The 14949-nt window shown below is 38.5% G+C and overlaps 1 protein-coding gene across 9 annotated transcripts in view; it reads left to right on the top strand.

Annotated features, from left to right (window-relative positions):
• PARD3 (par-3 family cell polarity regulator) overlaps positions 1-14949 on the top strand; it is a 460545-nt gene that overhangs the window by 308555 nt on the left and 137041 nt on the right. For all 9 annotated transcript variants that reach the window (XM_010585300.1, XM_010585343.1, XM_010585352.1 and 6 more), the window contains 2 exons: positions 3574-3801; positions 9590-9806. In XM_010585300.1, coding sequence (XP_010583602.1) covers positions 3574-3801; positions 9590-9806 — 445 coding nt within the window. The remainder of the gene's footprint in view (positions 1-3573; positions 3802-9589; positions 9807-14949) is intronic.

The following is a 14949-nucleotide window of genomic DNA, read 5'->3' as shown; positions in this document are numbered from 1 at the left end:
CCCGTGTGGTGGGCCGGGGCTGTGCTTGATGGGGTGGTGTCGGCACCTTACGCAGCCCCTGAGGCACAGATAGGGGCGTGTGGCACGGAGGGTAGAGCCGTACGGCTGAGCATGTAAGCGGGGCGTGCGAGGAGGCTGCGCGTGCGGTGGCGGTCGCGGTAGGAGGACTGCTGTGGTGCGGAGGGGCGAATCTACCTCAAAGGATATTTGTTAAGAAAATTGTCGGAAAGGAAAATTTTGATAAACTTCAAATGTTGAAAACGATAAAAGAATCCCTTTTATCCCTCAGTCATACAGAGATGCTTTAGGTAGATGTGTCTTTTTCTCTTCTTTTTTTCTGCTTTAAATTCTGGTGTCAAAATAGAAGTAGAACTCGTTCTGAGCGGATAACGTTTCTGATGATTACCACCAGCACTGTAAAGGCTGGAGGAAAATGCTGACATTTTTGTATTTAGAAAACAAGGTTTTGATGTGACTCATAAATTTTAACAGAATCAATTTTAAAGAAAGTTTTGTGTTTCTCAATGGATTATGGGTAAACAGCTCACTTTCTGGCTGGTGAATTCTAGTAATAAATTCTGAACTCAATTTACAGGGAGGCTTAACTATATATTTTGAAAATAGTAGACTTGCTGTGAAGTGGCCATGGAAGATAGTGACGGTATTAAAATATACATAGCTTTATGATCACAGTGCTTAAACTGCTTGCAAAAGGACATTTCCCTCTTTCAAAATCCGCAACCTGTTCACATTTGTGTTCATGGCCACCCAAGTTCAATAAATATTCCTATCATTTCTGTAATCCATTATTAGTTTTACAGTACTCAAGGAACATTAGATCATATCCCATCTAGCTTTTCCTTTGGGAAAGCACAACTTACGTAGATACAGTTCTCACAAAGAACTGTATTGGGTGGCAGGAAATGGAATTTTTTTTTAATGTCCTTTATGAACATAAATGGGCACATAAATGCCTTCTTTATAATTACTGTTTACAAAAAGAGCCACTCGGTAATTAGGAAAAGATATATGAGCACTTCATTTAGAAGGTTGCAAAGCAGAATCTGGAATAAGGAAGTTTACAGTAAGTTGCCATGTAAGAGGATACCCTTTCCTTTTGTATATGAAATTGAATCTGTCAAACAGCTGGCTTATATATGATTGTCCCATTTCCTCTTTTTTCCTTCAAAATGTTGCATTCATTTTTCCTGTCTCATGGACTGTTTTTAACAAAAGACAATCTTGAAAAGTAAAAACCAAAATAAAATCTCATTTCTTGTGTACTGCAGGCACTAGTGGAGGAATAACAGATTTTGGCGTATGCTATCTAGAAAGTGGAGAGTTTTATAGGGCACTGTCTAAATTGGAGCTCTTCTACTTGGTAAAGAGAGTGTTACGTTAAAAATACTTGCCTTAGACCTCAGCCCATGTTCAGAAGTTTGGTGAACCTGGACTGCAGCTTGTTTGTACAGCTGGGAAGCCATCAAACCTCCCTTGTCCCAGCTGGCTCCTCTTGTTCACCCCAGCAGCTGTGCTCTGCCCCCAACCATCCTCCTGACCCTCGGCCCTCCAGCAAGTACGGGCTGTGAGTGAGGGTGGCTTCTTCTAAGAGATATGAGTTCATCAAGATAAAATTTCTTATTTGTTGGGGTGTGTTTATTTCTGGCTGAGGGTCCAAGCAGCAGGACTCCGGACTGCTGGGGGAACCAAACTGCAGGAGCTGTGTAGACCCGTGAAAGAGGATTTTTGTGTTGTTTCTATTTACAAGTGCATCTTATCAGTAGGGCAGCTGAAGGGGAATACTTTGACAGCTGCTGTTTGAATTTATTTGATCTGAGGGATTTCAGTTTAATGTAATTGCTCAGACTTTAAGTAGGTGAATAGAAAATTAAAGTGTTTTCTGCCTTGCTCCATCTCATACCAAGTTAACAAATGACATGGAGAAGACTTGCCATGCTGCTATTCTGCATCCCTTCTGTAGGTCCAGCCACCGCCTTCCTCCCCACCCAATAATAAATAGTGAAAGAAGCTGGTTTTAGTAGTGTAGTAGCAGTTTTTCCTCACTTAAGGTAACTTCACATACCTTTGTTAAAGAATGGCGACAGATACCGTCTTTCTTCTTCCTTCCTAATATCTACCAGAATAAGGATCAACTCCAGAGCTTTACGTTATTCTGACATAAATACTTAAAAAAGATAATTTTCCTTTATTGCATTATTCACACCAGACCACGCTTACACATGTCTTGTTCATTGGTTTGGTATTCCTGAGGGTTCAGGTCTTGGCTCTGGTCTCTCAGTGCTGGCTGTTTTTGAAATTTATCTTTCTATGCCTCTGTCAGATGAGGACACCGATATCAGTGCAGTAACAACCCACCACCTGGGACTGCTGTGGTGCCACAACACTCTTCTCTGTTCTGCTCCCTCTGGGTAGAGAAAAAGAGAGGTTTCCATATTCTAGGTGAGGGCTCTGGTCTCATAAATTCAGGAAATGTGGGTGATGATGATGTCCCACCTCATCTTGCTCTCCAGCCCCAAATCCTATGGAAAATCCAGCCAAGATTATACTGCACTTTTGAATAAAATAACTTCAAATAAATGCAGTGATTTTATTTCCCCTGAAAGATTTCTTCCAGTTTTAACTATAATATGAGATCTAATTAATTGTGCAATTGTCAGCTGATTTGCACTGTGAGTGTGTGTATCTAAAAACTCAGGCTAGACATTTAGTCCACAAACCCGAGAAGAAAAGTCCGGATGGAAGAAAGGCTTTTGCAGAATACTGTCCGGGGCTTTCTTGGCACACCTCCGGACATGCTGCAGCGATAAAAGCTGCCCTCAGCCCCAGCTGTAGTGCTGTCCAAACATCAACCTGGTGACTGCCAGGGATGTGTTTCTTTTCCAGCTGGTTAACTGGTATTGCCTGACTAATTGGGTCCTTTCCACAGATTATTTTTAAGCAACTTCACAAAATCCCAGCAAGTCAACTGATATTTCTCAGAAGTACTTCATTATGAAATTGTTAGCAATTTGATGCAAGTCTTTAAAACTCGATTAAAAGCAAACGACGTGTTCCTTGAAGCCAGAAGTCAGGCTACCTTGCAAGACTGTTACTCTAAACACCGTAGGATTCATGCCGATAATCTGCTCTCTGTTCATCAGTTGCTAGTAGAGATGAAATTTTCTGCTCAAACCAAAAATAATTAGTAGTTTTGTTTGATGCCAGTAGATATGTGTCTCTGCTGGTTTTATGAGCTATGTTTTTTAAGCCCCATGATTGCTTTATCATTCAAATTGTTTAAAATAATGATAATGGATGTTGGTCTCTCTTCACTGATTTGAAAAGCCACACATTGCTCACGTTGTCGGTTTCGTTGACTGTGACTTGACATACTCATTCACTTCTGAGACCAACAAATCTGTGGAGAATTCCCTACAGATTATTGAGAGATGATGTGAATAATGTTAAGTGTGTCCCCAAAGACTTTCAGGATGGATATGCATAATCAAGCATTCAGTTCTCAATACTAATTCTAATTACGTTTTTGGTTCCCCCCCCCCTTAAATCACTAAGGTTCCCCAACCAGAGATGTGGGGCCTTCATTAGGCCTGAAGAAATCCAGCTCATTAGAAAGTCTGCAGACAGCCGTTGCTGAGGTGACTCTGAATGGTGATATTCCCTTCCACCGCCCGCGCCCACGAATTATCCGAGGACGAGGCTGCAATGAAAGCTTCAGAGCTGCCATAGACAAATCATATGATAAACCTGTAGCAGATGATGATGATGAAGGCATGGAAACTTGTAAGTAAACTATTGCTGTGCATAAAGAATGTTAACAACATAGGTTAATTCCTTTAGAAAGTGATTAAGAGTAGTAGAAGATAATTTTAGGAATTTAAAAGAATAGAACTAACTTCTTTTCTTCAATTTTTTTCAGGCTTTTTCCCTTCATATGCATTAACAGATTGCAACACTCTGCAGCTTGCTTCCTTTCTAAAATAAGCAAATAAGATTATTAGGAGAGTGTTTACTTAAATTACTCTGAAAATTTTCTCTAAGAGCTAATTAATTTACTAATGTAAATTAGAAAAAAATTATGCAGAAAGACAGAAAACCACTGAATTTCTTTTACAAAAATATGTGCATCTAACTTTGAAAGAGTACATTTGTAGTGTCTGGGGGAAAAAAGAAATCACTGTCCTTTAATTAGAGTGAGTAAGGCTGGCAGATCTAATAAAGTATAAAGTTAATGATCAGCTATTACCCACCCTAATGGGCATTCATTTACATTTTCAGTTCTTTAACCCGAAGTATGACCCAACATGTGGAGAATGTCATTAACATAAAAGAATCACTTCAAAGCTAACCTTATCATTATTGAACTATGTAAGAATGGGCTGGTAAAATGACAACTCGTATTGAATGAAAATAGTATGAATGGTAAATTACCTCAATCAGGGGTTGTATTAAAATTATTGAATTTTTAACCTTCATGTTGTACTACTTTCAACTTGTCACACACCAGCAGAATTTTTTTTTAATCAACCTGCAGCTAGTTAGAAGTTTATGAATGAAGATGATGGTGGGAAAGTTAAAGTAGAGAAATATTTAGCCTGAATGCTAACAGAAAAGTCTTGAAAAGAGATTTTTCACTTTTTGCTCTTTTTATATTTTTTTTACTTTCAGAAGGTCTGTTTCATAAGTGCCGTTCCCTAATATTCTTTTATAAGCTACTTGTGTAATCACTCTTTTATTTTTTTAAAACTCTTCGCTTTTTTTCCTTAAATCTGCCTCTTTCTAAAAGTGTTCAGAGACTGAAAGGAAGGTCATTTTGCTAGTCACTTTTCTCAAAGGTAGTTATGGACAGAATTAATTCTGCTTCGTTTTTCCAGCACCTAGCAATTTCACGCAGCAGTGAGGCTAAATGCTGGTCTGGTGCTGCTGGCTGTCAATCTATTTCTGGCCAGTAGAAGAATAGGTATGAGAAAATGTGTAGTGATCATTCTCATTCTGCCAAACTGCATGCCCGTGGTCTTTTGGGACGTAAGACCATGTTTTTCTAAAAGGCCTTGTTTGGTGTGAGCCCACTGCTAGTAATATCCTGTTTTGAGGCAGCAGATATCCAAGGCTTATGCAGAAGTTACAGATGGTTTAACTTCATTTGATCAAAATATAGCAAAACTGTTGTCATGAAATGCTTTCTAGGTGAGTGTAGGTTTATGAGATTACTGTAAGGGGTTTTGAGCTTGTTGATGCAATGCATAGAGAGTAGCAAGGAAGTATTTGGTGGCCTTCGTATCCTTTGCATGGGAGTAGCGGAAACCAGACAAAGCTTTCTGGCTGAAATTGAAATGCCGTGGGGTGAGTCTTTGCCCTCATCTCTCTGTATGGATGAAGTTGTCTAGCGCTGGTGGACCAAGAGCCATCTCAGTGTCATGGGAGAGCAAGAGCAAGGCTGTTCTCAAATCTCACATGGAAAAGAAGGGCTGAGCTAAGTGTGACCGAGCTATGTGCGTAGAACTACGCATTCTGTTGAGTTACTTGTATTTTAATAGCTTCCACATATTATAACGAAACATCTAAGAAGTAATCCAGAAATTTGCAGTGCCAGGTTAATAGAAGCAGATAAGTAGCAAAGCAACTACAGTAAGCTGGTTGGACAGAAATCAGTCCTCGAGGTCTTCTCCTTCTCATGATAGCTGTGGGAGCTTAAGAGCTGGCCCAGCCATATGTTGCCTGTCTTTCTGAAAACATGTCTGTGTTAAAGCTGAAACCACTGCAGTCTGTTCCACTTTTTGTAAATTATATGTGGCCTTAGGTTCCAGAGAATTTGCCAAATGATGTCTTCAGCTGGACATAGCCTGGGCACATACGAATATGTAGAAGTTAATTTAACAATCTGGACCTAATGTAACTAATGCCTCACCGCTGCCTTAATGACATTGCTTAAGTTTTTAAAAATTGTATTTAATTATTCCATAATTGTTTGAAATTAAAATGTGGCTTTCTGTCATTATAAAACCCAGGCAAATATGTTGGTGGTCAATTTGCTGATGCCCTTGAGTCTGAATTCATTTGTCTTACTTGAATTTTTTCCCCTTTCTCCTCCAAGTGTTTCAGTGCTATGAGTGCTTCTTTCTTCCAGACAGTGACCCGCTTTGCAGTAGCAACTAATAGCACTGCAATATATTGTATAGAGGAATTCTTAACGTCATCACCCCATATACAAAAGCCATAAAAATACAGGTAACATGTGGCAAAGGGGCTGACTCTCTTCTGAATGTACTTGCTGTTGTTAGAACAACGTGCTATAAAATTACTAAATGTAGGATGAAAATCAGATAGCAGTGACCAGTTCTGGGGTAACATTTTAAAAAGTATTTGAGAAGATGAGTTGAAATTTTAATGGCTGTAAAGAAGTAACATCTGTGATTTGTGGAAAGGTGTGGGTGTTCAGCTTTTACAGATCATTTTTCCTGCTTTTTTTTTTTCCTTAATACTTGAAATAGCTGACTGAAAGCAAAATGTTTATCTTTAGTGTCTTGAATGAGAACAAGGCATTTGGATTGGGAAAGATCGAAAAAGCTTTCTAATCTTCTGCTGAATCTTAATTGCTAGAATCTCGGGCTGTATTAAATATCACAATAAGAGGCCTAGAAGCTTAGTGGCAAAATAGCGTCACATTAAGTAGCTTTGATTCCTCATGTGCATCTTTTCCATTTTATGGCCTAATTAGGAGAATAGCTTCATAATACCTGTTTGTGTAGTTCTCCATTGTACAGTGGGGTTCATGAAATGACACTAGTTTTCAGGTTTAATTGATGTTTAAAGTATACTCCAATTTAATTTTTTGGCTTCAGCATCCTGAGTGGGGAGGCTGGAGGTTGCAGGAAAGGAAGGAAATAACAGCACCAAAACAAATGCTTTCTGTGTTTTGCAGTAACCTAATGTCATTACTGCAACTTAAGAAAAATTAGAAGTTTCATTTGTAGGCTGGGATTGAATTTTAATTGAGCTGCATTTGCATTTGTTCTAAACACTAGTAATTTGTTGTATCTTAATTGCACAATGACTGTGCTGCATAAAAGTGAAACAAGTTTCTTCATGTTGAATCCTTTTAAGAAAACTGGAAATCTGTTTACTGCTGTAGAGACACCAGTATTTAATCCACGAGAACAGGCATCCTAGTTCACAGGGCTCAGTCTAAGCTACAGAGTTAATTGCAAGCAAACTGTGTATGATAGACAAATATTTATTGCAGCACAAGTGTGAAAAGGAGGCAATATTATTTCCATAGAATATGCAAAATAAATAATAAAAGGAAGCATTGTTATGACAAGTTGTTCACCAATTCAGCATAGCACAGTACATATAATACACATTTAGGATTAATTGAATGTATTGTTATGTGAATATGAACAACCATAGGTCAGAATTGATTCATCTTTAAAATTCTAGCAATGAAGTACCAAGTAAACATTTTACTTCAACATTTGCCAGAAATTTAATGCATTTTTTTTTTTACTAATTATATTCGTTTGCAAGTATAATCTTTTAAATGTCTAGTTGGTTTTAACTGGAACAGATTGTAGCTATAAATTAACATGCAAAAAATTAGCTTCTCTATTCCAAAGTGGTTTTCTACTACTCTTTTAATAATAACAACTAAATATCATCCCAGACACTGATTAAGAAACACTGTGACCAAAAAAAGTACAAGGACAGCTAGTACAGAGGCATGTATAGGACAGGCCTATTAATTTTCTAAAATACAATTATCTGAATATTAAAACTGTGTCTGCAATTGAGAAGCTGTATCATCTGCTTAACTCATAGCGGTCCTGAAGACAAGTTAACATGCAATGCCGAGACCTGTCCTTTTTTTTTCCTTTTTTTTTCCTGGTGGTTCATACTTCAGAGTACTAGTTGAGATTCAAAAATAGTTATTAATGTTGAGATTTATCTGACATGGTATGTTTTTCTTGAAATATGTGTATGGGATCTTCCAGAGTTGGAGAATATTTATAGAAATCTTGGGATATTCAGTGAATATGTACTAAGTCTGTTGGACAGATCTGTGTATTGTAATATTAATGAATAAACAGTATTTTGCAGGCAAGTATCTAAGAGAGAGAAGAGACAATATCAAATGGCTTTCAATCAGTGATTTGTAGACTTTTCAGGTTCAGCGAATTACTTCTAAGGTGAATATGAATGATGACTAAGAAAAGCAAGTTTATATTCCACAGTAGTCTATGTATGAGAAATTTCTACAGAGTTACACACTTCTGTTGGCTGTGGAAGAGTCCCTGAGGTCTAGAAACAATAATATTAGCAGGAGTAATTATAAGAAGTAGTAAACATATGCTGAACTAAAAATTGATTCTTTTTTCCTTCTTTAAGCCATGGCCATTTCTAAATCTTACTGAGTACAAAACCCCCCTTTCTTTTCCATAGACTGTGTATATATAAAGCAAAACTGTATTTTTCAACTTCTACTACCAAAAGTTGTTTGAAGCCTTTGTATTCATTAGAGTGACAGGAGACAGTGCAAAGTATGCATCTGTGATCCTGATTGCTCCTTCATGCTGTCTGTTGGAAAATTAGGAGATGGTGTAGCCCTACTTATAATGTGATGATATAAAGTGTTAGGGGTCCTGGAAGGTCACAGCTTCACCAGCATGTAGTGTAATTTTTGGACTTGGCTTTAAGTTAAGTCAAAATGGTTGCAGGATTCTGATGCACAAGCTTGAAGTGTTTTATTTCTTTCTCACTAGGCAACTGGAGGAGTTTTCAGGTTTTGAATGGATTGTTTCTTTTGGCCGTTTTTCTTTCAAACTTTCTGAAACACATGTGCTCTGTCTGTTAAATCTAACCTTGGGTATACTTCAGGATTCTTGGAGTCTTGGTCTTGAATTAGAAACAGAGAAGGAATGTGTTATCTGCCTTTAAAGTATTTTACTTGTTCCGCTGGATGGAATCTCCCCACCCGAACCTCCCAGACTGCTCCATCTCAACCAAGAATAAAAAACTTGGTGCATGATGTGTTTTAAACTGCTCCAGGAAATGAAGTAGTGTGACAAAACCATTATGTTACTTGTAGCAGCAGAAAAAGTCTATTAAGGCTTGTATTGAGGGTTAAGAGTCCTTAATGACTTTCATATTTTTATGATAGTATTACTAAGAATTTACTGACAAGGCATGCTGCACTGCTGTTGTTTCTTCTTGCAGATATTTCTAAAGCTCTCCTCAGCTGATTCAGATACTGAAACAAAATGGGCCAATTAACATCACTTTGCTAATCCTCTTTATTAATCCATACATTATTCAGAGTACCCACAAAGCACAAATCGTGTTTTGCAGAGTGTTCTGCAAAGGTGAATTCCTTGCTTTTAGGAGTTTAATAGTACAAATGAATATTCCAGGAAACCCCCACATGAACAAATACTGCTTTTGGGGGGAAAAAAAAAAAAGAGTATTTTGTGGTTGTGCATATATCCTGCTTCAAAATATGTTATGCAATATACCAAAAAGCCTGCCCTTGTTGTTTACTCTTATTCCACTGATGTTTCTTAATATGTGCTTTCAGTGGAGGAGGACACAGAGGAGAGCTCAAGATCTGGTAGAGAATCTGTGTCCACAGCAAGTGACCAGCCATCCCACTCATTGGAGAGACAGATGAATGGAAGCCAAGATAAAGGGGACAGAAAAAAGGCTGGAAAGGAAAAGAAGAAAGATCGAGATAAAGAGAAGGATAAAATTAAGGCAAAGAAAGGAATGCTGAAAGGCTTAGGAGACATGTTCAGGTAGGTGCTTTGCAATCAAACGTAGAATGAATTGTAAAAAGAAGTTTGATCTTTTAGTTATTTATTTATATTGTGACTGTTTGCTGAGGTCATATTTTACTATACAAATATATACATGATGTATATAGGCTGATCTCTCAATTTTTGAGCCTATGAGTGGCGTCATGAAAAGTGAAGCAGCTCGGAAGAGAAGAGGAGGAGATGGCTGGCAGGCTAAAGGGGCTGCAAAGGGAAAAAATGGTTTTAAGCAACAAAATGCTTGGTCTTAGAAAGAGTCTTTGGTGATGTCTAAGTAGTGCACATATCCTTTGACAGGTCAAGCAATTTTGGTTTTTTTTTTTTTCTTAAACTTTGCTGTTCCTAATACTGTACCCAAAGCTTACATGTTACTCAATGAGTGTTTTTCTTTGCTTTACTATTAAGACTATTTGGTATCATGGAGGCATGATGAGAAAGAGATGAATCAGTTTGAGATTGAAAAACAGCATGCTCCTCTCAAGGAAAACAGGTTCTAAATCAGGTTGTGTGCTCTGAGAACCCACAGTCTGGAGAAGGGGTCAGTGAAAGACCTGATTTTTACCAAGCAGTGGGTTGTTTTGAAAGGAGTCGTCTCTCGAGCAGACTAAGTGATCTGAAAGGAGCAGACTGCTGGGGGACACCCTGCTGTTCTGTGTAAATGGTGAAACATGACAAACACCTTTGATCACTTGTGGGAAGGGGTGAGGGAGCAAGAAAAACAGTCTTTCTTTTAGCTAGCTAGCGTAAATAAATATATTTCCAAGAAGAAACAATATTAAGGCAGTGTTTGTTTTCTTTTGTATATGCAGTGATTCATTATTTGATTTTGAAGTGAAATACCAGTATTATTCTAAAGATTTATTTATTAACAATGATTCTGCTGTGAAAACATGTAAGTGGAGCTTCAGTTAACTTTCATCCTGTTACCTTCTTTATCGTGTAAAACATTAATTGAACCTAGGTTGTAACTGCATAGGTCCTTGAGAGTTGTTCTGTGTCTGTGAATCGTATTACAAAATTAGTTAATAGAAAAACTAGTTAATTAGAAAATATTAGTTAATTAGGAAAAAGGGTAGTTAATTAGAAAATATTAGTTAGAAAATGTGTTTAGAAAACACAAAATAATATCAGGTTGTCAGCATATGCCACAGAACATCAAGAGTCATAGGAGATAGTCCCACGCATCAGATAGGAGGAGAGCACTTCAGCCTGTTTGCCTGCAAATCCCACAGGGATGCCCTCATCTTCTGGGCATTTGCCTGCCTAAATTCAAGTCTGGAGCGGAGGAAGAAGGAGATACAAAATGCTGGAAGGTAGGAGATACAAAATGCTGACCGGTTCTTTTCTGCAGTCTTTGCCATTTTTATACAGCAGAAACAACAGGTAAAATTGAGGCACATTATACATGATAAATTCTGGGGGCTCTATGTACCTTGTTGGATACCATGAGTGCTATCTCGTGAGTGTTTACAGCATCTAGAAAGCTTGGGCAGCTCCTTGGTCCTCAGTTTCCTCCTGTGTAACATTCCCAGTACCCAGAGGACCTGTGAGATAGCTGCTTCATCGTGCAAGCTTTGGTAGACAGGCAAAGGGCTGACTTGCAGAGGGTCCCATCCAAAGAGAGCAGCCTTCACATTCCGAAGAGCTGGCTCGGTGTGGGGCTCGTCGGCTTCTCTCTGCCCTCCAGCCTTAGAGCATAATGTCTGGTGTTCTGCGTGGCTTTGAATGCTCTAGATGGAAACGAGTGCGAAAGTGGAAATTAATACCATTTTTAATCAGGTGCTCCCAGCTAAATAGGAAGTAACCTTGTCTGTATGCTTGCTATAACACTTCTGAAATCTTTAATCTGGAAACAGCAGTAGTTTGACTGATAGAAAGATCTGATGATTGCTTTGTTGTTTGCTCTTCATAACAGTCAACGTTTCCTTGAGTTATTTTTTTTCCCTCGCTGCCATTTCTGAGTGAACTTTACTTTTCAGTCTCCTTTTAATTAACGTGGGAGCAGTGCTATCCAGATGCAGTTGACTCCTCCTGGATCTGTAAATTAGCTTGCACCTTGTCAGCCCACCCAAGAGAGGTGCTCCTGGCAAGCAGGAAAATGCTGATTGAGGGAATTAAGCATTATGCCTCATTTCCACTCAGTGCTTGATTTCCTTTGTTGACAGGCTTCTCAATAATGTTTGAGATGGGCTTCACTCTGTCTGCAAGATAAGCTACTACTACTGCCTATAACATGCTTTGTTTTTCTGTACATCTGACATATATCATAGATATCAAGTAATCACTGAAAGAAGTTGTGCGATAGAAAATAATGATGACAGTAACATTTAAAATTCAAGCCATGATCAAAGCATAATTGGATGTTTTGGTTCTGTGCAACATTGTGATTTCTTTGTACTTCTTCTTTTCTCCTTTTTCACTTTTTTTCTTCCTTTTCAGTGCTCTTATCTTAAAATAATCTTTCTTCATTAGGTTGTATGGGCAAGAACACTTGCAGGATGAAATTACTGTTAACTGACACTTTATTCTAATGTCTATACTTAGCCAAGGGGCTTTTTATTGCCTGTATGCAAACTGGCAGCTCATAAAGTGGAGTCTATGTGATGTATAAAAATAAGTCTCCTTGCCTTCAGTTAAAATCTTAGGATTTGCTACTGGGATCTTCATTAAACTGCACTGTGAGGTGGAAACTCCCACTAGAGAACCCTAGGTTACATTTATCCTTCAGCATCTAGTCATCATTTCCAAGAAATCCCTGGATGATTCAGATAGCAGGTTAAAATCATAAATAAATCTTTTAAACACTTCCGTTGTTTTACGGCTCATATCAAACAGTAAAGAGGATTGACATAACCATGAAGGAGAACTGTAAAACGCAGGGTGCAGTCTGCGTGGCTCTGACACGCACAGCTTCCCTTATTTCCGGGGGACCTTTGCTGACATTGGGCTGTGGACAGTCTGAGAGTTAACCCTTCTCACTGTGAAATACATCTGTCTGAGTACGTGTGTATTTCTTTTTTCAAATTGACATTTCAGGGCAGAACAGAATAATTTATTTAAATTTGTCATTTGGCTGAGAAGTCTCTTTCTCTTCACGGATGAATATAGGGCAGAAGTTAACCTAGAAAAGTGTTGAACAAAAATACTGGTCTATTGGAGGAGCTGCAGGTGCTGCAGTGCTTTGCTTACACCTGAATGTATTTGTTTTACCTGAATAGTTGCATCATTCCTGTCTTTCTTATCCCTTCAGTAGGATTGTGTGCCATGTCCTGTGGCTGTCATCACATACCAAATGAGAGGCTGCACAGTTCCTTCTTCTCGATTGCTGGCATTTAAGAGGTGCCTGGATGGCTATTGCCAGCTGAGCAAATAGTTTTTTGGGAAGCTGATATGAAGTTCTACTAGTTTTTCTGTTTCACTACTAAGAAGGCTTGAGTGGATGTATGTTTTGCCATCAGAAGCTTATAAAAACCTGTATGCTTCTCCAAGTGCAATCTAAAATATGTTTACTCATTTCTGAGTCTGATTTTGTTTATTTTTAAGTAGAGATTTTGCTTCTTGATAAAAATCAACCTGACAAAACCAATCAGTTGATAAATAAGTCATTGTAGTACTCCCTTAAGAAAGAGGCTTCACAGTTTCAAACAGTGCACCTGTAATTAGTGCTGGTAGGGATACATTAATTTGATGGACTTCTATGTCGTGCCATTCTTTGACATTCTTCTCCTGAGAGAGAAAAGTTGTATATGCCCTCTTCTTTTCCCCTCCTTTTGCCCCTGTCATGTACAGGGTGTTTTCATTTATGAAAGTGGATTCCCTCAGGATGTAAGGTAGGGAGATGTGAGATTGCTCTTATTTGTAGGTTTTGGATGCTGATGGAGTGACACATCTGCTGTGGTGCTGGTGATCACTTACGATCCCTGTATTTCATTCGTGCTTATTCCCAGTGTAGAAGCTTGGATATAGTTTATAGATGGGTGACTGGACTGGTGAAGTAATAGGCAACTGAAGTGATAGCTCCACATCTTTCCCCAGCTTCTTCAAGCCATATATAATTTTCCTCTATGGTCATCCCTGAACCATGGTTCTGTAAGACGGTAGCATCACTGTGATTATGTCACTTTTTTGGGGAATTAATTTTGTGTGCAAGAAAGGAGGCAGCTACACTCTTACTGGGGAGTTTGTATGGGAGGACTCTCATTGGTGAGTTTTATGATAGAAGAAATATGTCCAGCAAGGGATCAGTCTCAAGAAAGGATGTGTCTGAGGAGTAACATCTTTAGAAGGAACTGAACTACCAAGATGTTGAGAATAAGCAGCTCTCCATTTCCAAAGGGAGGAAGGGGAGTAGTAGGGAGGCCAAGCTATCTAGTCATGTCTTGCCAGAAGTATCAGAGGGACTGTCACTGCCCGGTAATAAAAACCTGCTGAAACAAGTAGACCTTGATATGATCGGATAAAAATGGATTTGCAAATACAAATGGTATGTTTGAGTTTATGTGGAAAACTGCTGAGGAGAACAAAAGATGGAGGGGTATGCACACTGTATCTTAAACTTGAGTTTAAGCAAGAAAATATCTGCATTGGTTTTGGAGGTTGCTTTTGAAATAAACATAATGTAATTTGAAGCAACTGTGCATAAGCATATTATATAAAATAAACACATTTTCTACTGTGGGATTTAATACCTCAGTCCCACATAAACATAACTTTTCAGTGGAGAACATAAGAACTGCATATTGAAGTTCATGGAATAAGACAGTATACTTAAAATTAATCATGTGCTTAGGTGGTTTTAGTACTGGAGGCTGTGTATTTCAAGATCTGGCCTGTAATGTAGATGGAGATGTAAAGCCATAACGTATGGTAGCTGATCTTTAATTCCTCTCTTAACTGTTGTAGCATACAGGTGGGTAAATCAATGCACTGGATAGCCAAATAATCCTAATTAGATTTAATTACATTTATAATGATTACTGGGAGCCTTGCAGTGTTGTATCTTCCAGTTCTGTGAGAGGAAATAGATAATTTAGTTTGCAACCTTGTTTAGCTGAAATCAGATATACTGTTGGGGTTTTTTTTGTGTCGTCCCTCCCCCCCCCCCCCCCCCCTCTTCCCAGCGGCG

This window comes from Haliaeetus leucocephalus, unplaced genomic scaffold (genome assembly GCF_000737465.1).
Source record: "Haliaeetus leucocephalus isolate CR32 unplaced genomic scaffold, Haliaeetus_leucocephalus-4.0 Scaffold0, whole genome shotgun sequence".
NCBI lineage: Eukaryota > Metazoa > Chordata > Aves > Accipitriformes > Accipitridae > Haliaeetus > Haliaeetus leucocephalus.
Note: the sequence above shows the minus strand (reverse complement) of the source record. Positions and strands in the feature narration are given on the sequence as shown.